The following is a 24087-nucleotide window of genomic DNA, read 5'->3' on the forward strand; positions in this document are numbered from 1 at the left end:
TTGAATAGCTTCAAAAGGGACATTTTATGCATTTCGGCAAAAATTATCATTCAACTGATAAAAGGACATCAAAGATGACTAAAATTAAATCAAAAAGGAGTTATGGAAGCAGACCTTTAAAGTGTAGTCAATGTAAAAAAATATATCAATTTCTGACTATTTGCAGATCATTTCAAACTTCTTTTGGCAACTCCGTACTTGTTGTTTAGGCCAGTCTAATGAAGTTCAGGCATATACTACCCAATATTGTCTTTGAAGTCTGAATTTACATAAGTGTATGTTGGAATAATAAAAAATTCAATTTACCTTATTTGAAATACATTTTATTATACTGTAAAATACAAAACATTTAATAATAACAAAAGTATTTTTCTTATCTACAAATGTACAAAGATCAAGATTATATTACATTTTTTTTATTTTGGCTATGTAAAAACAAAAATAAAAAAACCTTTTTTTGTTCAGAGTCACTCATTCCATTATAAAAATAGGAAGGTTTCCATATAAATTATTGCACTATGCAACTTGCAGTGCTTTCTCAGATTGCCGTCACCGTTCCAAAACCTGATTTTTGAGTGTGGAAGAGATGAGAAACACTAAATATATGGCACTTTGTCACCGATTCTTTGGTACCTTTTTTGGTAGGGTAAAGTCACTGAGCACCAGTCGGTATAAATTAATTAACATTGTACCTGAAGTGACAGGTGTAATGTGAATATGTATCAATATAGCTATGCATGATTAATACAGTGTCGTTGGTGATTTAATGAAGGCTTCTGGAGATTTTCCACATCAGATTCCAGTTACTGGTCCTCTTTGAGTTTGGTCCCATAAATAAAGACTACTTCCAGTTTTTGGTCCCGTTCCGACCCACGTTCGCAGGTCTCGTCTTGATTGTCTTTAGCCGTGAACGCCACAGCATGTCATTTGAATGTGTGTTTTGTTTTTTTTGTACGTGTCCTCACAAGTGTCTCTTCATGTGGAGGGCCAGGTGGTCCGATCTGGAGAAGGCCCGGTCACACTTCTGGCACTGGAACGGCCGGTGGCCTGTGTGCTTCCTGTAGTGGCGCGTCAGCTCGTCAGAGCGTGCAAACTTCCAGCCGCAGCCCTCCCAGTCGCAGTGGTAAGGCTTTTCTCCTAGTGGAAAAGTGGAAAATGGAGGTCAGTGGTGACCAGGTTGTAGGTGTCCCTGCATACATTATCTCGGGGGCGTCCAAAATTCAGCCACTGGAGCCATTTGTGGCCCGCAGGATGTTTTCTGTTCAGCGTATTCTAAATAATAAAATGAAACGCATCACAAGGTTATGAGAACAAGTTAAAATGTAGAATGTGACAAGATATGTGGGGGCAAATTTTTTTTAACAGATACATTTTTTATTTGTCTGTGTAAAAAAATAAAGGGTTCAATGTTACACGATATCACACTGTTAAAAAGTAAAACAAATTAAACATAATAGAAATCTGACAGTTTTCTAATGAAAAAAATACATCCATCCATCCATTTTCTGAGCCGCAGGGTCGCGGGCGTGCTGGAGCCTATCCCGGCTATCATCGGGCAGGAGGCGGGGTACACCCTGAACTGGTTCTTTTAATTTAAAAAAAATTATTAAAAAACGAAAACAAATCTGAGCGATTGCACTTTTTTTTTTAATACAAAAAGTTGTCAAACGTTGCAAAAATCTTTGTTTTGTAGCTTTTTAAGTTTAATGTAGCAATGAATGAAAACAACTTTCAAATAAATTATAAATAAGTTTTTTAAAGTATTTACTTTTTAAAATTCTAATTCCATTGTTACAAGCTAGGACATGGCTTTAATATTTTTAGGGGGGGAAAGTTGAATGTTAAAAGATATCTCACGTTTGATTTAAAAATACCATCCATCCATTTTCTACTGCTTATCCAAGGTCGGGTCGCGGGGGCAGTAGCTTTAGCAGGGACGCCCAGACTTCCCTCTCCCCAGCCACTTCATCCAGCTCTTCCGGGGGGATCCCGAGGTGTTCACAGGCCAGCTGAGAGACGTAAGTCTCTCCAGCGTGTCCTGGGTCGTCCCCGGGGTCTCCTCCCGGTGGGATGTGTCCGGACCATCTCACCTGGCTCCTCTCAATGTGGAAGAGCTGCAGCTCTACTCTGAGCTCCCCCCGGATGACCGAGCTTCTCACCCTATCTCTAGGGGAGAGCCCGGACACCTTGCGGAGGAAATTCATTTCGGCCGCTTGTATCCGGGATCTTGTTCTTTCGGTCATGACCCACAGCTCGTGACCATAGGTGAGGGTAGGAACGTAGATCGACCGGTAAATTGAGAGCTTCGCCTTTCGGCTTAGCTCCTCCTTTACCACAACGGACCGATACAAAGTCCGCAGCGCTGCAGACGCTGCACCGATCCGCCTGTCGATCTCTCGTTCCATTCTTCCCTCACTCGTGAGCAAGATACTTGAACTCCTCCACTTGGGGCAGGATCTCATCCCCGACCTGGAGAGGGCACGCCACCCTTATCTGACTGAGGACTATGGTCTCAGATTTGGAGGCGCTGATTCTCATCAATGTTGAATGTTACATGATAGTACACAATTTTTCAAATTTGTATTTTAAATATGTAAAGAATTGAAATGTGCTAAGACTACAAAAATAACACGATGCTTTTAATTCTTATAATTAAAAAGATTATTTAAAGTGCTCATAAAAACGTTGAATGTTACAACATACCAGACTTTTTATTTTTAAAAGTTTAAAAGTTGAATGTTATGATCGATTAAGATGTCAGCCGAATACTAATAACTTGTTTCCCCAGTCACTGGTACCAAAGCTCAGATGTAGACCGTTTTGACCTTTTAAATATGTTTGTTATATGTTGAACTACAGCATATTGGATTAAATGTAGCATGTTTCACTTCCATCTTCCTTCCATTTTGTGTACATGGCCCTCATTGGAAAAGGTTTGGACATCCTTGTATTAGATATACATGTGCTGTATTTGCTTTCAGGATCAGTGAAACCTCAAAGACATAGCTTTTATAATGAATTATGATTTGGAACCCTCAAAATTAGAAGAAAAAACGTCTTAAAAGTAACTTACTTTCTTACACATAAAAATAAAAATAAAAAAAACATCATACACTACCCGGCTACCACTGTAGCAATAGCTATTAAATGTCACCGGGTGGCAGTATCGCCCTCCAAACCATGCTTCCTCACTTTTTTTTTTTTTTTGGTCGTCTTAAAGGGGTTGACTTCTTGTATGGCAGTCAATACTGTTAAAATGTTACTTAAATGTTCACGATGGCATAATTTAATTTTCACATTTGCTATGACAAAAAATTACAAATTAGAAAAACTTGGCTTGAAATTTTTAAAAGCACTTATGTTTCATATTTTCAGAGTTATAAGTGCATTAACTGTTTGAATTTGGTTTTCAACCTAAAAAAAACGTAGGTTTCCATAGATTTCCTCTCTGTGTTATTACAAAACAAAATAGTCTTTGTTTGGAGCCTAATATACCATCTTAAATGGGGGGGTAGTATCTTGTTGGTACACATCCTTATAAAAATGTGTACAAGCAAACTTGAAAATTTATTGTAATGACTCAAACTGTTTCAGTTATGGACGAAATGTTCACAATTGTAACCAGGTGTGTGTGTGTGTGTGTGTGTGTATTCAGTGGGGCAAAAAAGTATTTAGTCAACCACCAATTGTGCAAGTGTTCCCACTTATAAAGATGAGAGAGGCCTGTAATTGTTTTGTATACCTCACCTATGAGACACAAAATGTGTGTGTGGGGGGGGGGGGGATCCAGAAAATCACATTGTCGGATTTTTAATGAATTAATTGGTAAATTCCTCGGTAAAATAAGTATTTGGTCACCAACAAACAAGCAAGATTTCTGGCTCTCACAGACCTGTAACATCTTCTTTAAGAGGCTCCTCTGTCCTCCACTCGTTACCTGTATTAATGGCACCTGTTTGAACTCGTTATCAGTATAAAAGACACCTGTCCACAACCTCAAACAGTCACACTCCAAACTCCACTATGGCCAAGACCAAAGAGCTGTCAACAGACGCCAGCCTGGTGCAGATCTCCGGTTTTGTTTCTGGTAAGACTGAATCTGCAATAGGTAAGCAGCTTGGTGTGAAGAAATCAACTGTGGGAGCAATTATTAGAAAATGGAAGACATACAAGACCACTGATAATCTCCCTCGATCTGGGGCTCCACGCAAGATCTCACCCCCTGGGGTCAAAATGATAAAAATAACGGTGAGCAAAAATCCCAGAACTACACGGGGGGTACCTAGTGAATGACCTGGAGAGAGCTGGGACCAATGTAACAAAGGCTACCATCAGTAACACTACGCCGCCAGGGATTCAAATCCTGCAATGCCAGACGTGTCCCCCTGCTGAAGCCAGTACATGTCCAGGCCCGTCTGATGTTTGCTAGAGCGCATTTGGATGATCCAAAGGACTGGGAGAATGTCATATGGTCAGATGAAGCCAAAATATAACTTTTTTGGCAAAAACGACTTGTCGTGTTTGGAGGAGAAAGAATGCTGAGTTGCATCCAAAGAACACCATGCCTACTGTGAAGCATGGGGGTGGAAACATCATGCTTTGGGGCTGTTTTTCTGCAAAGGGACCAGGACGAATGCGTGTAAAGGAAAGAATGAATGGGGCCGTGTATCGTGAGATTCTGAGTGAAAACCTCCTTCCATCAGCAAGGGCACTGAAGATGAAATGTGGCTGGGTCTTTCAGCATAACAATGATCCCAAACACACCACCCAGGCAACAAAGGAGTGGCTTCGTAAGAAGCATTTCAAGGTCCTGGAGTTGCCCAGCCAATGTCCAGATCTCAACCCCATAGAAAAAGGGAGTTGAAAGTCTGTGTTGCCCAGCGACAGCCCCAAAACATCAATGCTCTAGAGGAGATCTGCATGGAGGAATGGGCCAAAATACCAGCAACGGTGTGTGAAAACCTAGTGAAGACTTACAGAAAACATTTGACTTCTGTCAACGCCAACAAAGGGTATATAACAAAGTATTGAGATGAACTTTTGTTATTGACCAAATACTTATTTTCCACAATAATTTCCCAATAAATCTTTAAAAATCAGTTTTTTTTCTTGATTTTTTTTTTTTTTTTTTTTTGTCTCATAGGTGAGGTATACCTCTGAAAATACAGACCTCTCTCATCTTTTTAAGTGGGAGAACTTGCACAATTGGTGACTAAGTACTTTTTTACTAAGTACTGTAGTTACGTTTCATTGGACAAAGATATCCATTTAAGTGTTTAAATGTTTGCATAATTAGTTTTATAGTACTATATACCTGTTAGATATTCAGTGTAAATTGTTGCTGTCAAATGAAAAGCATGTCTCTTCAAATCAGAAAAAATACCCAATTAAATTGTATTTGTATTTCTGATCAATATTTTTAAAAAGCAACATTTGTAGATGCTTGCTTTTCATTAGACGTATGCAGTATAATGTGATGGCATTTTTTTAAATGCTTGAAATCACCAAGGTTTTCCTACCATTTCTTTTCATATGATAAAATAATTTTAAGCCCGTATACAGGTGTAATACGGCTGTAAGGCCCTGTAAAAGTTTCCTTGAAGTACTAAACTAAAGGGCTCCATGTTTGACTGGCTACCTGTGTGCGTGCGGTGATGCGCTTTGAGGTGCGAGCTCTTGGTGTACGTCTTCCCGCAGCCGACGTAGTCACACGTGTGCGTGGCGACGCGCTTCCGGGGCCACGAGCGCCTCCCGCGCTTGGGCTTGGGCTCCTCTGGCAAGCAGTCAATGCTGGAGACCATGAGGGGGTCTGTGGGGGGGGGGGGGAAAGAAAATGGGGAAGGTCACGGTGTTGGGATATTTTGATGCAAGGTGGTGTAAGAATTACAGATATCCAGTGGAAAATAAGTCATAGCCATACAAGAAAAACAATGTTTCATTTGCTTCACATCTGGTCTGGTTTCTCCAGCTCTACGATTAAGAGACGGTTTTGCGTCCAAGGCTGTGGGATGTCGGTTTTAATCCCTTTCAAGCGCTTGTTTTAGGCTGTAATTACAACCCACCATATTGTATAGGCTCTATTTAAAAAAGATTTCTTTGACAATCTGGTCTTTGTTAGTGTCTGCGTGTCTTTTCCTCCAACTAATACACGGATGTTGGACATGGCGTGAGCCGCTACCTTGGTACTGCTGCATAGCGGTGGGCTGAGGGTAGGCGGTGTATCCCTGTGGCGAGCTGTGGTGGTATCCGTGGGGAGGTAGAGGAATCTGAGAGTGAGGGTGGCCCAACACCTGGTGCTCACGGGCCAGTGGGTGATCCGGGGAGAGCGACGAAGAGGAGGACAGGCGGCCGCCGCCCGTCATGGCGGAGTGCCCCCCGTTTCCAGGGAAGCCGTGCAGTTCTAGGTGGGCGGGCCGCTGCCGGTGCAGTTCCATCGGCTGCGAGATGGTACAGTTACTGGGGGCCTCCTGCTTTATCCGGTGGCACGTAAAGGGTGGCGAGGCTCGTGAAGGGGGGCGGTCTGATGCAACGTTAACGCAAGCCTTGGGGTTGTACTCCCCCAGGGCCATTGTGGTCTTGACCACAAACTTGCCATGCAGGCTGGTGGAGTGGAGGTACGCCGGGTCCAGTTCAGGTCTCATGAGCTCCGCCACAAAGCCCCCGGATGGCGAGACGTCACTGATGTCCGGGATGGTGTAGAGCAACTCTGCTGAGCCCTGAGGGGACGGGAGCAGGGAGTACGAGGAGGAGAAAGAACCGGGCGAATTGGGCGGCAGGGTTTGGACGGAACCGCATGCCATGACATCGTCGTGCTCTTGCTGCTGTTGCTGCTGCTGCTGCTGGAGCATGGAATTGGACAGAATGAAGTCATAGTCCAAGTCTAGGTCTGGCTCAGTGTCTTTCTTGGACATGCTGGGGCTTGTGGCGCTGGTACTAGTAGGATGGTCTGCGTCCGAATTTCCGGTCGGCACACTGAGTCTCTTAAGTTGGGACAGCTCCTCCTTCCATCTCTAGAGGAAAGGTACATAGCTATTAATGACTGGAATAGTACACCAGTAACATCAGAAAGTCTTTTGACCAGACTCGGAAATATGCGAGGTCCATTAAGGTAAGGAGCTGATTGCTTGACCCCAAAGTAACTTTTCATCCCTTTTCCTGAGTCAGACATGTTCGCAAGTGTTAAAGTTCAAGTATCAAGTGGACCAAAACTGGAACAAATTGTACCCCTAAAGTACAACAATCTACCTTTTACCAAGAGTCCAAGGAACAAACCAACAGTGTTATCAAGGTTTCACGTATAGAACTGGATCAGATGTGGTTGACCCAGCTATCTCATTTTACCCCCTAAAGCATGACAATCTACCTTTTTGTGAGTCAAATGTGTCAAATTGACAAGCGTTTAAATGTTCAACGTTTAGTAATAGATCAGATTCAGCTGGAACAGTTCATCCGGCCTTCTCGTGGTAAGTTGCAGAGGCACACATGATTATGAGACAAGCCATGGAACCCTTAGGGTATAACAATCTACCTTTTCCTGACAGTTTAAGGTACACACTGACAGGGGTATCAAGGTTCCAAGTCTAGAAATCAGATTTGATTAGAACAGCTCATTTGGCACTCTCTAGAGGTAGGTAGGGGTCGCTAACCATGGGACAAGCTATTGTACCCCCTTAAGTACAATAATGTACCTTTTCCTGAGAGTCTGAGTCTAGAAATGTATCCGATTGGGTTGGAATGGCTCTTTCAGAGTTCAGTTTGGGGAAATGGATGTCCTTGAAGGTGGAATTTACTCCATATGACGGATCATTCGAATCCATACAGTATGTTTAGTGTCATTATCCAAGGGCAGCGAGTATAGATCTATACATCTCACAGTGCAGCATGACACATGATGTGGTATGCTTTGGATCCCCGCTTTTCTTTTACTGCCACTCTGATACAAGTTGTCATTGTTTTTTTCCAAACAATGATTCCAGAACATGATTTGTTTTTTTGTAGATGTTTTCTCTGCTCTTGAATGTTACAAGGTTACCACGTCAAAATCCGATGGTACACTTTAGTGCTAGCTAAATAAATCCTGAAATTAATTGCTAAATGGTAAATGTTCTATTTTGTGAAACCTCTTCAAGCTGAAAGTCTGCACTCATGATGATTGTTTTTAGTCCAAGCTCATCCTGCTCTGTATTTTGTTCATCATTTCTTGGCAAAAGGCTTTTTGAGTCAGACATATCTTATTTTATAAATAGTGCTGAACATCTTATTAGACCACCTGTCATGAAAAACTAGACGCAAACATCCAGCATTGTGAAGTGCTTTAATGCGGACTTTCTCTCATTTTTGTGGTTATAAGCCACTAACACTCATTTTTCTGTTCTCTATGCAGCTAAATAGCAACAATATGAAATTTTAATTGAGAAATAATGTTTTACTTTGTTTTTTTTTGTTCTTTTTTAGCAGAAAAATATCATTTTTGGAGGGGGTTAAAGATCTTCTACAGACTGGTTTATTATCAAGTGTAGAAACAAAACCAAAAAGAAAAATTGCGTTGTGACCAATTCTATTTTATTTCGGCCTGCTGTGACATATATGGCATTAGTCTATTTATGTCAATGTATGATATACATTTTAGTAACTTTGTGCTTTCCAACTTATTCCATTTTATGTAAAACAATGAGTTATTGTAGCACAGGAAATATCATCATTCGAGTTAAAGGGCTTCTGCAGACTGGTGCGTTAATTGTGATCGAAACATAAACACAAGAATTTGGGCTATTACCAATGCTGTCCAACCTTACATTGGTGTTCTCATAAATGTGTTAAGCACTCATTGTATATAATAATGTTATTTCAATATATGATATAGTTTAGTAAGTTTTTTTTTTTTTTTGTCACAGGGAGTGAATTTTGGATCTTGAGTTGGAAAAAGTATAACATGTCTCTAGTAGATTGTTGTACCCATAAAGTAGTAGTGGGAGGCTTGTACTCACTAGGTTGGCATTTCCGATGGCTTTGGTCTTGACAGCGGGGCTGGTGAAGGTGGAAATGGATGGCAGCAGGGTCCCTCCTAAAGCCATCTCGACGTCATTTGAAGGCTGCCTAAAGATAGACAAAAAAAAAAAAAAAAAAAAGTGGTGGAACTGATGTTGTAATTCCTTGGTGGTGGTCTTCAAAAAAATGTCCCCTCATTCATGAGAAGTTTTGTTCGAACTTGAATGAAGCGAGGAGGTCAAAAGTCGCCGTTCCGTTGTGTGTCAAGGCATGCTGCGCAAGAAGAAGCCCCTCACGCGTGGGTTAGTTATTATTTTGGTTGTGGGAAGACACGAAGGCGCCGGTCGTGTTTGTAGGGGCTGGGGGTTGGGGGGGGTGGGGGATTCCCTCGCTGGCCACGCGCGGAAGGAGCGGCGGTGGCAGCGCGTCTGGGTGCGTGTGGACTGCGAGCTGCCGGCCGAGCCGTGCCTCTTAAAGCGCCGGCCGAGGCTCCACCCCGTCGCCTCGGCAACTGGGAGCAAAACACGAGCAGCGAGAGAGGCTGAGCGTTGTTTGTGTTAGCAACAGTTGCCCATGCGCACTGCGCGTTTGGTCCTGTGACAAGTGACTGAAGACCTGTCAGAAGTTATTCACCGGAAGAGTCTCTTATTGTGTCAGGAGGGTCACCTGCCGCTAGCTGCCTTGTTGGCACGTGTTTGCATCGGGCATCATCTCAAAATACACCAAGCGGTTCTAGGTATTAACCAGAGGCTGGCTCTGCATTTGGTACCTGGGCCTTCATCGGGCTCAAATTCACCTCTTCTTGCAGATGTTCAGAATCAATAGCAACATGACAAAAGCAATCCCTCCCAAAAATAATGCATCTTACTCACCAGTGAATGCTGATTAATACATGTACTAATGTGTGCAGAATGCTACAGATGGGTTTTGCTAGCTTGTTTTGGCTGTAACAAGTTTCGCTCTGACCACCCAATCCGAGGACGGAAAAATGCTGGCGCCATCGAGGCCCAGCGCTCTGGCCCCGTGAGGCGAATTCAAACTTCCGATTAGGGTCCTCTGCTTATGTAGTTTAAGTTGCATCGGGGACCTGGCAGCGCACACAGGCTGAAATCTTATTGGACTGAAACAAAAACCTACATCCAAATATGGTTGGGTGAAGAGAAATGCTACAAAATGATGAGTGTAGACTATTGCGAATAATTGACTACAATTTCATGGAAGAAAAATTGGAATTTAGGTTGTAAATGATGAAGTATCACGATATACATATTGTCTGTGACAGACACCCGACTTTAAAGCTTCCTCCACTTTTTCCCACCACTTAAGAAAGAAGAGAATGCTAACTTGTCCTCACAAGCCATATATCGATATTTGACCCTCATGTATCGGCACTGTATTGTTAGCAAAAACTATAACATACGGTACTATTGATGATTACTAATATCTTCATTACTTATTATACATGGGTCAAAATCGTACTTGGTCATCAGAAAACCATAATACCGATATTGGACGCTTGTGTATCAATACTGTGTCACGACAAAACGATACATCGTGATATCGCGATATTGCCTGTGACAAACACCCCTCCTTAAATCGTCATTCCACATTTCCCACCACCTAAAAAAGACAATGCTCACTCTTCCTTAGTAGTTCTTGGACATCGGACAGCCATAATACTGCTTGGGTACTGATACTGTACCATAAGACAAAATCCTAGTTCCCATCACCTGCAAAAACACGAGAATAACGCGAATCGCCAGTTTTGAAAATCTGTCATGAGGAAACACTCACCCGGAGAGCTATCAATATGGCTGCGAGCGCTTTTCACTGCTGCGTTTTAACTGGTTTTGAAGTGCTTGTGTTTGCTCAAAGCTAGTGAGCTAACACAAGCCTCTCTCTCACGCGCGCATTCTCTCGCTCTCTCTATGCAACGCAATTACGACCGGCCAAGTTTTGAGAGCAAACAAAGGTCTGCGCCGCTCATCCTGCTCGCATCAGGATCTTGTCCGTTGGGCATGTCAACAAACATGCTGTCATTCCAACAGGTCACACTGGAAGTAGCATTGTAGTTTTTTATTTTTATTTTTGTTTTTAAAGATTACCTAAGTGCATGCCACTTTTTGTTGGTAAACAAACACAAAGGAGTGGTGGGAAGGAAACATTTTGCGGACGAGAAAAACATATCCCGCGGGGATACACATGATCTATTAGGTAATCTATCTAAACATCCCATTAGGATGCCTCCTGTAAACACAACGTAATGGCTTTAACCCCGACAATATTCCCAAAACTAGCTCAATGTGGGCTATTGCCATTGTAGCTCGCTTCTTTATGCGTCCATATAATGCTTTTTTTGGAAAATGACCCATGCTTTGCATGGCAATAATAAGCACAGGACTGAGGTGGAAGAGTGAAAAGAGATAAAGGCTGAGAAAATGACACCACTGTCTTGCAGGTGTTTCCATCCCCCTTTCGACACAATGACGGCGGCTTGGTCTGTCCCACTGAGTACAATTACACGTGAATACAGCGGAACTGTCACATAAAGTACAATTTTCCAGGGGATACTCGGCCTGTAAAGTCGAGTTCAAACCCGCCATCATGCGTGACGTTTCGCGGGACCCCCGCAATGGCTCAGTTTTAAGCCTGTAACTACACAGTAACAAAACCGAAGAACGAACGGTGTCGTCTTTGAAATGGCAGAGCCGTGACACACCCCTTCCAACTCTGTGTTTTTACCTCCAATCTATTTAGATTCACAGTCACAGTGCTAACAAAATGAATATAATTAATAATATTATTATTTTAACTTAGTTTAAAGAAACATCAGCCTAAATTGAAGATGATTTTCTTCAGCAAGACCCCACTAACTGCGTGCCATGTGACTACGTTTTCCGTGGACAGGAGTGAGCAAAACTGTGGCTACCGCTAATGTTGGTTCTGGTCAACTACGTGAGGAGAACGGACCAGAGGAGAAGACAAATCATGGCTACTTTTTTAAAATTAAGTTGGGCACAAAAGACAATACAGTCCACTCTGACAAATGTGTTTATATTATTAATACATTATGTGTATTGCAAATATAATATCTATACTATATAAACTTCCATCCATCCATCCATTTTTTTGTACCGCTTATCCTTACTAGGGTCGCGGGCGTGCTGGAGCCCATCCCAGCTCGCAGCTTAGCAGGGCGAGAGGTGGGGTACACCCTGAACTGGTCGCCAGCCATTCGCACTCACATTCACACCTACGGGCAATTTTGAGTCTTTAATTAACCTACCATGCATGTTTTTGGGATGTGGGAGGAAACCAGAGGACCCGGAGTAAACCCACACAGGCGCGGGGCCGGGATTTGAACCATGGTCCTCAGAACTGTGAGCCACGTGTGCTAGCTAGTCGTCCACTGTGCCGCCAATATATAGTTGTAATTTTATTTATCCAAATATTTTATTTATAAAATTTTGTTTTAATATTGTATTGAAACGTGGGTTAGAAATTGAATATTAATCTTAACTTTGGTTTCATTACAGCCCTACTTGGTTTGGCTTTTTCTTCCTAAAGCGCAGTGAGGAATGAATGACTGTTAAGTGAAGTAGCTGTTAATGGCAACCTTTTTGTTGTTTGAATGTTTTAGAGCGGTTCGCTTCTTAACAGTAAAGCCGGTATTTTTTTTCCGCCAAAGCAAGATACTGCCTTGCGCATTAGCACAGCCGTTGCAGCTCCCCACACTGAGATACAGTGGAACACCGCTATTTGCAGGGGATAGAGACAGGATTGCCGCGAATAGCGAAAATCTGTGTATAATTGACGTCCATTATAATTGGACCCAAAAACATTTACATCGCTTTTAAACCCAAAACATCCTTGAATAAGCAGGGATAAACCACCATTAAGCAATTGTTTGGGGGGGGGGGGAAAGCTATATTAGAAATTGGGCGGGAATCAGTGAATTGATGAAACCGGCCTAACGCTAAAGATCAATTCATCCGTTAAGGTTTCTTTTTCTTTTCTTTTATTTTTTTTGCATGTTTTTGTACAAACTTGAAAAAGGACAGAATATTGTAAACCAGTCAAATGTTCTGCGTGTAATTAAAATCTTTGTTGTTGTGTTAAGGGACCAAAAAAAAAGTTATTTTATTCATTTGTTTTCAATCAATTGGCTTATTAATCATTTAGAATTTTTTTCTGGCAAATATTGGAATCAGCATCAGCCTCAAAAAATCCATATCGGTCGGGCCCGAGTAATTGATAAAGGTTTCATGATGACGATTCCATTATTGCCTATGGGAGATATATTTGTAAAATCGGACCTGCTTCCTAAGAAGGACTGTGTTAATAATTATATAATATAATGATAGTAGTAATAACAATAATAATAATTGTGTCGGACAAGAATCTAGTCCATCTGACCATTTACTATACCGCTTATCCTCACTAGGGTCGCAAGTGAGCTGGAGCCTATCCCAACTGAGTTTGGGCAAGAAGTGTTGTACACCCTGGACTGGTCCCCGGCCAATCACAAGGCACATACAGTAGAGTCAAACAAGCCTTAACACCCGTGTGCAATTTAGACTCTTTAATGAAGCTAACATGCATGTTTTGGGGATGTGATAGGAAGACAGAGTACCCAGAGAAAACCCACACAAGCATGAGAACAACAAAAGACTCCACTGACGAAGTCCCGAGTTGAGCACCACACTTCCCGTCTCTGGTCATATAGTCTTTAAAATCTGTATAGTTTTTGTTTTGACATAAAACTAAAAAAATGCATGGCTGTGGACAGCCGCAATGTATCCCACCAGACAACTGGAGGATTCCAGTTGATTGATTTGTTGCATAAGTTGTTCAACAGGATCCAACAATAAGGTCAGTTCACACGAAACTGTTAACTGTCCTTTAAAAGAAATTGAGTCCAAATCAAAGAAGGAAATACCTGGAAGGAAATTCGGATTTTGATTCTTAGCAGAGGTCTCATCCTGGAAAGTTGTGGGGTAAGGAGTTGTGACAAGACTACAGCATCAGCAATCCCGATTGGCCAAGAGAGCAGATGCCGACTCACATCATCAACGTGATAATTTACGTTCGTCGTCGTGTTGCCTTGGCTCTGTCTAACTCTTGGAATTCTGGAGCCCACCCAGCATTAATCATATTTTAAAGTGTATGAAGCCAAATATTGACCATAAATTCACACTGATGATAACGCTGTGCAGGAATGAGATATGGAGAGATTGAGGTCATTATTAGATTCTAACTGTTGCGTTTATTATTATTTCAATGAATACATTTTCCTTTTCAGGCGCCTCAACATGACCTAAAACTCCACAATCTTGGATTGAGTGCGTTTCCTGCTGAAGATCTGATGTGTCCCAAACAAAACCCCTCAAAGCTCACTCCGGCAAATTTGAAAAAAATAAAATAAAAAATAGCCCCCGTGAAGCCAGTTACACAGATGAACATGCAATTGGGTAGACAGGTCTACTGTAACAGGATGCACAAAAAAGTCTCAAAGATCCATGCGAGCTCCTATACAGTTGGGCGTTGCTAAACTGCCAATCTTTTATTTTTTTCTAGCTATGCCGGTTAATGTGTCTGGAGCATGGCGTCAACATTTGACAATCATTTGGAGGATTCACCATGGGGGGAAAAAAAGGTGTGAAGGCCTGCTCATACACTGCTTGCAGCTTTAATTATTATTATTATTATTATTATTATCAGCAGAGATGGGGGGGCACTCGAGTCAATTGACTTGGCTCAAGTCAACTCGAGTTGCCAGTTTTATGACTTGGTAGCCAAGAAACTTGACTTGACTTTGACTTGAACTACATGACTTGACAAATCTTGTTTAGAATTCGAAATCTGCATTTTAATTAAGACAGTTTCCCTTTTTTGTTTTTGTTTTGAAAGAAAGAGAAATGTTTTGGTGTGGTCATTCGTGCCAGTCTGCATTGTTTTGCGCGCTTGCCAGTGTGACGTAGCTACCTGCTTGAACAATGATGGAAGAGCTCCAAAGATAATATAATTTGGAATCAAGGATTATGTTGTCGACGAAGTCTGCAAAAAGAGAACGGCAACCTGCATGGCTTGCAACTCGCGCACATTCGCGCACAGTTCTCCATGTTGTCGAGCTTCTTCCGTCACTACAAAACTCACAAAGACAGGTAAGCTAATTTAACAGTTTAGCTAGCTGGTCAAACATTACATTTCATAGCCTGGATTGGGACGATTAAAAATAAAAATGTTGGGAACGTTTAAGTACAGCTAAGTAACGTAAGTAGGGGTGGCACGGTTTATGATAATTGTCCGAATCTTTCGTTTTGGGTCCTAGACAAGCAAAACTTTCTTCTTTTTTCGCTCTCTTACTAATGAGGCGAGAGCAGAGCAAAAAGTAGCGTGCTAATATAAAGCTAACCGCTGAATGCAGAAGTGAAGCGGCATTGCTAGCAGTCAGTTGTGAAGATTAAAAAAAAAAAAAGTGCGGAAATATTTTTGGGCATGACAAAAGAGTCGGCGCTAGAAGATGCCAGGTGCGTTATAGTTGCGACTTGCTTGATTTTGACCCCCCCCCCCACACACACACAGTGACTTGGGATTTGGTTAAGACTTGAGACTTGCTTGTGACTTTAACATATGTGACTTACTCCCACCCCTGATTATTATTGTTATTTATTATTAGTATAGTGACATGAATAATAGTCTGTTAAGAGGTGTAACATTTACCATTCATTACCTGTGACACGACGCGTGATCTCTTATCAGTTTAAGTTAGCTCAGGTGTTAGCAATTATGCTAACGCTCCCTTCTAACGCTTTCACAGGTGAACTGTAAACGGTGTCGATGGTCACCGAGTGAATTTGAGTAGCGGCTGATTAGGACTGGAGATATTCAAGCAAGCATTGGGCCACGCCGGTCCGGATGCCGCTCAGTAATGATTAGAAATAGTTGTCATTCTTGCAGTAATTCGTGAAAGCTGAGTCGCTGCTTCGCTCAGGCCTCCTCTGTCACGCTATGTAAAGCTTAAAGCTGTCTTTTTATAGTCTCTTTACCGAATGAAGGATTCCGTAAAAACTCGAGTTGTTTCTGTTATACAAAACATTTCAACCCCATTGGAAGTCATGGAAATAGAAATAATTCATTGCTCTTGCCATTTTACCAATAAAACTCTGTAAAAATGTGAAACGCTATCCATCCATCCATCCATCCATTTTCCATACCGCTTATCCTCACGAGGGTCGCGGGGGTGCTGAAACCTATCCCAGCTGACTCTGGGCGAGAGGCGTGTACCCCGAACTGGTCGCCAGCCTATCGCAGGGCACATACAAACAAACAACCATTCGCACTCACATTCACACCTACGGGCAATTTAGTCTTCAATCAACCTACCATGCATGTTTTGGGGATGTGGGAGGAAACCCGGAGAAAATCCACCCAGGTACTGGGAGAACATGCAAACTCCACACAGGCGAGGCCGGATTTGAACCCGGATCCTCAGAGTTGTGAGGGAGATGTGCTCACCAGTCGTCCACCGTGCTGCCACAGTAAAACTCATTTTTCAAATCACATTTTTTACCACTGTTATTAATGAAAACAAATCACTCAGTCTCAACTTGAAGGACAAAGGCATAATGCGAAGGTGATTCATATGGCATCACACAAGTGTAAAAAGAAGTCAATCACTGTAAAAGAAATAAAAGAAAGTCCACCTTAATGTGGCAAGTTTAACAATCATGGACAAAGGTGTGCATGCAAATATATAATTTTCTGATGTTTCCTTGCATCTCATGTTTTACAGTCACAAGTTTCAAAATAAGTTGGCATAGTAAAAAAAAAAAAAAATAGACGTTTGGTGACCCCTTCCGCTTTGTCGTTCACTTACTCTGCATAACCTGATGTCAATTATTACATTATTCTTCCCTCAACAGCCCCTTTGGTGAATGCGAAATGTAAATATGAAAAAAAAAAGTCAGTCCACTTAAGATTCAACACATAAGCGAAGTATGTTGTTCTCAACAGCCCTTTTACTTTAATAGTACACGCCAAATGCAAATTTTAAAAAGATAGTTGAAACTTAAAGAAATAACTGAATAAGAAATATTCTGCCTAGAACACAAGTAGGATCCCTAATAATGCCTGAAGGATCCATGCTCGAAATTGAGTAGTAGGTCAGCCATTTTGGGCAAATTCCAGGGCTCGTGCTTTGATGAGCTCCGACTTGGGAGTGTGGTGCCCCAGATTGGGCTTCACCATGGACCATTAAACTGTAACAACCTTACTGCAGATTTTCATAGCTCCTCCAAATTGCTAAGGGAAATTAGAATCCAGTTGTGGGGTTCCTGTCTGTAAACCGGGGGTTGCATGACTTGCATGATTTTTTGTTTTGTTTTAAAGTCTAGACTAATGTGATGAAAGTTGAGAGGGAAAAAAATTACAGGAGGAGAGAATGCTTTGTAACAAACTACGTATATGTCTAGGACAACTGATAGCTCATACACCAAATTTACGCAGAACATACATGTGAGTACACAGGAGCACTGACATGGGCTGGGTGAAGTCGGCCGGAGAAAAATCCTCGCAGTCGTCGTGCTGGATGCCAGGTAACGTTTGCACAACTTGGCGTCCTGGGGAAACCTGTCTTCGTTCTGGGCCCATTGCGTTGTTTCTACAGCACACCTGTGACCGTAATAAGCGGTATAGAAAATGGATAGATGCAAATAATCACACACCTCCCCCTATGCAGTGGAATAATTTTTCGCTCTCTTTCCACTTTGATAGTGCAGGCCAAAAGGTTGCTCAAAATCCTGCTTGCGCCTGACTTTCCCCCCTACCCTGGTTGTGCCTCATTTAGCAAAGCTGCGCTTTTAGAAATAAAAATCTATTTAAATCAATGAAGGTGATGGACTCATTTCTTTCAGACAGTCCAGTCATCTGTTGTAGCAAGTGGCTCCGGTGCCTTCTCAAGCCAAAATCACTTCATGAGCAAGCTCGTCGACTTCTAAACATCATTGTGGAGTGGTAAAGTTGACTAATCTTTAATGTGAACCGTAGTTAAAATGATGTCTGAAGCCAGTTTCACCTAGCAGCATGAAATATGCTAGACACGTTTTTCAAGCCAGGACACGCACACAAATTTCAAAAACACGTGCCCGGAAACATACAGGAAGGTAAACAGTTTGGTTTGATGCAGCCATTTTGGGCAAATTCCAGGAACTTGTCCAAAGGAGCCTCAGTCGGAAGCAGGTACAGTCTACTAAACAGATGGGCGACAGTAATTTGCCATGAAGTCAACATTTGATCATCGTTTTTCAGGATTTGCCCTGAAAAAGGAAGCTCCGTTCACTCACATATTGATTCAACTTTGTGTGCATAATGAAGATGCTGCCTTGAGGAGATCCATATTTTAACTTCCTCGGTGACTAGCAGGACTTCGGGCCTGAATCAAGCTGTGGGGGTCTGATTTGGAAAGTTTAAACAAAACAAACAAAAAAAAGGCCCTGAAGTCAGTTTCACGTCGCGGCCTGAAATCCGCTAGACATGTTTATTAAAAAAGGACGCGCAAAGACGTCTTAAGAACCCATGCTCGGAAGTGGCCAGGAAGGCAGCCATTTTGAGTAAATTCCAGGGCTCGTATGAGGGGATTTGCCCAAATGAACCCCAGTCAGAAGCAAGTATCCTCGACAGATGGGTGACATTATATTGCAAGCTTTTTTACCGATGCCCACTATTGTGAGCACAGCATGGCCTCGATTTTTGAGGATCATTTAGAGTAGCCACCATGAAAAGTGGGTACGAGGCCGCGTTCCTCCTGTTCAATTCTGTTTGTTTTTCAAGCGATAGCGCGCAAACGTCCGCATGCTTGAGCTGGTTTGTCTATCTGATGACTGGAACATTTTTCATATCACATTTTCCCATCTTGCCGTGTGCATGGGTGATTAAAACAAACATTTCAGGAAATGCGCAATTAAAATGTCGAAGGAGTTGCGTATTGTCGTATTGTGTCTGATGTGCAACCCATATGAACGAGAATTATGCTGGACCACAAAGTGCTGTAACGTCTAAATGACGAAGCGCCGTGGCTTCCGTTGGCATTACAGGACGTCGCGGAGCGAGCGAGCTCCCGCCAGGCTGCCGGCTGTCCGGCCTCTGCCTGCTCCGGGATTCCTCGTCCGCCTTAAATATGCCGGTTATTTTTAACTGCCGACGTCACGGGGCCCAGCGCCGCCCCCCCCCCCCCCCCCCCCCGCCCCCCCTCTCTGCTACAATGTTTCCTCTCTGCCAGGAGGGGAAACGGAGGGGGAGCCACACTTCCTGGTCACATGACCCAGGCCGGGCAGCAGGAGGAAAGAGTTTTTGCAGGCTTGGACTCTCTCACCGGGCATGTTTTCGATGCATCATCGAGGGAATGAGGGTAAAGCAGCAGACAGCGGGGGTGTGTGGAGACAGCGGTGGTGGTGGGTGGGAGGGGATGTGGCCAGGATTAGAACCCTCTAAAAAGCAAAGCCCCCGCGACTCCAGCAGGGAGAACGCTGTCTGTCGAATGCGGGAGAGTCCGGGACTTCCCATGAGCTCACCTTATTGATTCAACTTGGACGGCATCGCGGCTCACCGACGTCACAGAATTGATTTTATACGAATCCCAGCCTGCTTCATTTTTAGGCGAATGCACTTCCTGTTCCACGCCATTGATACGACACACGTCTCGAGGTGTGCTGGGATTGACGAGTCACATTTGGGTCTTATTAACGTCTTTGTCAGACAAATGATGATGATGAAACAACGCGCAATCCGCGAGGGAGATTTCTCCAAATCTGCAGACGCTTAAGTTGAAATGTGCAGCAATAGTAATGATAACAACGATGAAAAATGTTCTTTCCCCAACCCAATCGTTTTCACCACGTTGGCTGATTTGCAAGTTGTTCTAATTATGAAAACAATTATGTTTTTTTTAGGAAGTAGTCAAGTGAATTCATTCATTCCAGGCTCAAACTGTCATAAAACTTTAATTAACTGTATGGGTGATGTTTTAGGTACCATATATATACTGTATAGTTGCAGTTAGCCTGTGTGCTTCTCGGCCAAGAGGTCCTGGGTTCCAGTTTTGGCTCAGGCCTTCCTGGGTGGATGTTCTCCCCTTGGTTGCGTGGGTTTCCGCCGGGTAGTTAAGCGTCCGCCCACATTCCAAAAACATGCATGTTAGGTTCATTGAACATTCTTAATTGTCTATGGTTGCGAATCTGAGTGTCGATACGTGCCATTCGATTGGCTGTGGACCGGTCCAGGGTTTACATTGCCTCTTGTGATATAAGCGCTATAGAACATCGATGGATAAACATACACGACAGTTGTGCTCATACATTTACCTATCCTAGAGGAATTTGTGAAATATTGACCGTTATTCATTATTTCTTTATTGCTCTGTTTTGTTTAATGATTATGCTATTCTGAAATGCCTTCCAGTTTAATTTGAATCCCTTTAAAAATAAAATGTGTTTTGCCTTGTGTTTTCTTTAAAGAATGGTACACATCTTACAAATCCTGCCGGAGTCTGTAAACTTATGAGTACAACAGTAGTTGTGCATTAACCTCTCATGAGGAAATGTTATTATGTATTCAAGATGCATGATATGCAGTTTGCAACAATTCTTTGACTCAACTCGTGAAGATGTAAAAACAACATTTTTGTGAGACAAGTATTTTCCAAATTAGCGTCTGTTTTGACCCAAAATGTGCAAAAATATTTGGATAAACTATGGGAGTGTAGATAAACATAGAGGTTGGCTGGTTTTGCATCATACTGGGCGTAGTTCTGCACTGACGTCGCTCTTACAGAACTGAGCGGGGTATACGCATACCAATAATCGGGCTGAATTTTAGCATTCTGATTATCGAGTGTCTCTAAAAGATTATCCCGAGCAATTATCCTGTGGTGTGGGGTGTGTTAAGACCGACAGCAAGTTTTTGTCCTCCCCGATTTGCTTGGAAAATGGTCAGGTCTTAGACCTGTTCAGTATTTATGTGTGTTATCAATTCCAAGTTGGGCCGAGCTCCAGGCTCTGTGATAGTGACATGAAGCAGAACAATGGCCAATTAGGACGCGAACTGAATCCAAATAGAGGAACAACTGGTTGCGGTGAGTGTTTGATAACGTGTCTCACAAGGCATTCACCGCAGCAAAAAAATGATACGACGAAAGAGTATTCAACCACAATAGGGCTGCCACTAACGATTATTTTAATAATCTATTCATCTCGCAATTATTTTGGGGGATTAATTGGATGAAAAGACAATTCCATCTTTTTTTAAATTGAAAAACAGGACATTATTTCAAATTGGGAGTGCAGAAAATGCACAAACAAATTGATTATTATTCAGTTACTGGTTTGGTCCGTAACGTCAGAAAATAGGCAAGAATATTGATCATTGTTTTCGAAAGTAGAAGCAAATGTTTGCAAACATCTTTGATCGAATATAAAAGATAATCAGTCTCCTTTCGTGGAGGACGACAGAATTCTAAGAATATTTGAGCAGCTGTGGATCAGTCGGTAGAACGGGTTGTCCAGTGACTGAAGGGTCATCGGTTCAAATTCCGACTGTCCGCATGGGTAAGACACTCGAAGAAGTACTTAGGCCATGCATATAGGGTAAGGTTAGTCAATATGCTGGCATTTACATTGTTTTACTTGTGCCACATGATCAAAGGTACTATGCTAGCCTGTCATGACAAGCTCAGTTTTGAAAATCAGGAATTGTTCATTTTTTTATGATTTTGTTGACAAAGACGATCCCAGCATGCTACATTTCAAGGTTATGAAGGTTGTTTTTTTATTGGATTGCTTTATATTTATAGCCTTAAAGTGTTTCTCATAAAAAATATTTATTGTAATTCTGACTTTACTGCTTTACTTGCCTAGGTTAGTGATAGACTATAGCATGTTCTGACTTGCATACAAATTCTGTTTACCCCGCTGCCACAGGAAGAGAACTCCGTTGTAAACCGAGGACCCCCTGAATATAAGATGCTTCACAAGCTCATCAAAGTGTCTGTTGCCAATGCAAGTCATTCGCTAGGGACATAAACAGAAAACGAGACAATCACAAGAGGCCTCTCATAACAGATCCAGCCATGTGACTTGGCTATCCGGCAACTCAATACGAACGGCGCCTGAAGGCAACAAAGCGGTTATCATTCCCTAAATGTTGCCATTATTCTTCCCAGGGCCTGCGTGCATGCTGTTATGAAAAAAAAAAGAAAAGTTTCTTCCAGAGCTCCATTCGAACAATCTAATTTGAAAAAAAACTATGTTCAAGCTTGCCAGTAAAACGAGACCACATCTTTACGACGTTAGCAAGGTTCCTATGGAAACATACGAGTATTCAAGTTGTGCTTCTGCGGGAGATCACAAGTATTCCCAGATCCAAAGGCGGGCTAATCAGGTGTCGACGTTCTCCTGATGCAGCTTTGCTGTCACGTTGACTTGATTGATTGGAGACGTTGGAATTCTGGATGGCTTTTCCAGTTCCAAATCATCTGCGGACCATCTCCAAGTGGCATTATGATACGCTGACATCCATGCGGTAATTGTTGTCAGATTGCGAAGTGCGTACGAGGCCCTCTGCGTTCCAGAGCAGGCGCGGCGGACTCGCCTGCTTTCCCGCAGGGAGCACTTGGGAGTGTGTGACCTTTTCCATGTATCCTCATTTTGTTCCAGGTTTGTCTGGAAACGTGCCGGCAAATTGGGGGCAACCGCTCTTCGATCGCGAAGCGATCAAGTGAAATGCTAACAAATACAACAGCATTGGTGGCTATAGAAGGGTACATCGGCTTCTGAAATGCTTGCGTACAAATAGTTGGGGCTCTGGTATTCCATCAAGTGTGAAACTACACAACCACGTCCGTCTTTTGGCGAGCTGCCGAGGCCAACAAATCTGTTGGTAAAGCAGGATACATGTATACCGATGATTGGGCCGAATCTGAGCATTTCCTCCACTCCCTATCAATGTCCGCAAAAGCATGATTATCTGATGCCTCTAGTCTCTATCCTGAGTGAGCCCCGGGTTTGGGGGGTGTTAAGTTATTTTTCCTTCTCGATCTGCTCGGAAAACAATCGTAAATGTTAAAACTGGTCAATATTTACTATAACAAATCCTAATGTGTGTGGTGATATGAAACAGAACGATAGCCAGTTAGAAAGCTTGCATTGTTCCCTGGCACAAATAGGGGAGCAACTGATTGTTTTGAGTGTTGGTGTCGCAAGTCATTGACCATGATAAAAAGGACAAGGAGAATTTTGGCAAATTGGTATACACGGAATTGTTTTAACTCGGTCATATTAGAGGGTTTTTGATCCTGAACTGCCTGTTTAAGGTCATACTGGAGCATCTCAAATCCAGACTTTGACTTGGCCACTACAACCTTTTTTGTTTGTTTGAGCCATTTTGAGATCGACTTGCTGGTATGGTTGGTGTTGTTGTCCTGCTGCATAATCTAAGAGCGCTTGACCTTAAAGGGCACGAACCGATGGCTGGACTTTCACCTCCATGGTTTTCTGCTAGACAGAAGATTTTACTATTCCTTTAATCAACCAATCAACCTCCCATTTAAAAAATCAGTTGCAATGCAAAAAATCGATATGTGTCTACCCCACTTTTGAAACCGTTCAGATTTTAGCCCAATTGTGACGTCACAATTTCACTGCGTTTCTCCACCCAGAGTTTGTAGCTAACCAGGCAAAGATCCGCTGTTTTTCCTATTCACACTACACTGAAAAAAAGTTGGAGTGGTTAAAAAACAAAAAATCAGTTTGGTATTACAAATGTGAATTATCGTTCCTACCATATTTAGCGTTTCTGAGAATAGTGGTTGTCAAACCACCAGAGAAAGCCAAAGACGAAGCAGCTCCGACCAAGATGACTCGGCTCAAAGCTCGGCCGTGTTTTATAAGACTGCAGTTTGACAGGTAATTCAAGATTATTACCTCATAATCAGAGCAATCAAGAATAAAGTGAAGGCAAAGGCAAATACGTCGTCTTTTGACCGCGCAAAACGGTCGCTGGTAAACAGAGGCGGCGGAACAACTTGTGGAGTGGGGGCGCACAGTG

General features: G+C 42.5%; 1 protein-coding gene across 1 annotated transcript; it reads right to left on the minus strand.

The window, feature by feature from the left end:
* Positions 1-312: 312 nt before the first annotated feature.
* On the minus strand, positions 313-17640 carry klf4 (Kruppel like factor 4). Its single transcript, XM_061699246.1, has 5 exons — positions 17514-17640; positions 8988-9181; positions 6179-7010; positions 5639-5809; positions 313-1137 (listed from the first exon to the last, which is right to left on the minus strand). Exons 1-5 carry the CDS (start codon positions 17638-17640, stop codon positions 962-964), a joined length of 1500 nt encoding a protein of 499 aa, XP_061555230.1. The 3' UTR covers positions 313-961.
* Positions 17641-24087: the final 6447 nt, after the last annotated feature.

This window comes from Phycodurus eques, chromosome 15 (genome assembly GCF_024500275.1).
Source record: "Phycodurus eques isolate BA_2022a chromosome 15, UOR_Pequ_1.1, whole genome shotgun sequence".
NCBI classification, from domain to species: domain Eukaryota; kingdom Metazoa; phylum Chordata; class Actinopteri; order Syngnathiformes; family Syngnathidae; genus Phycodurus; species Phycodurus eques.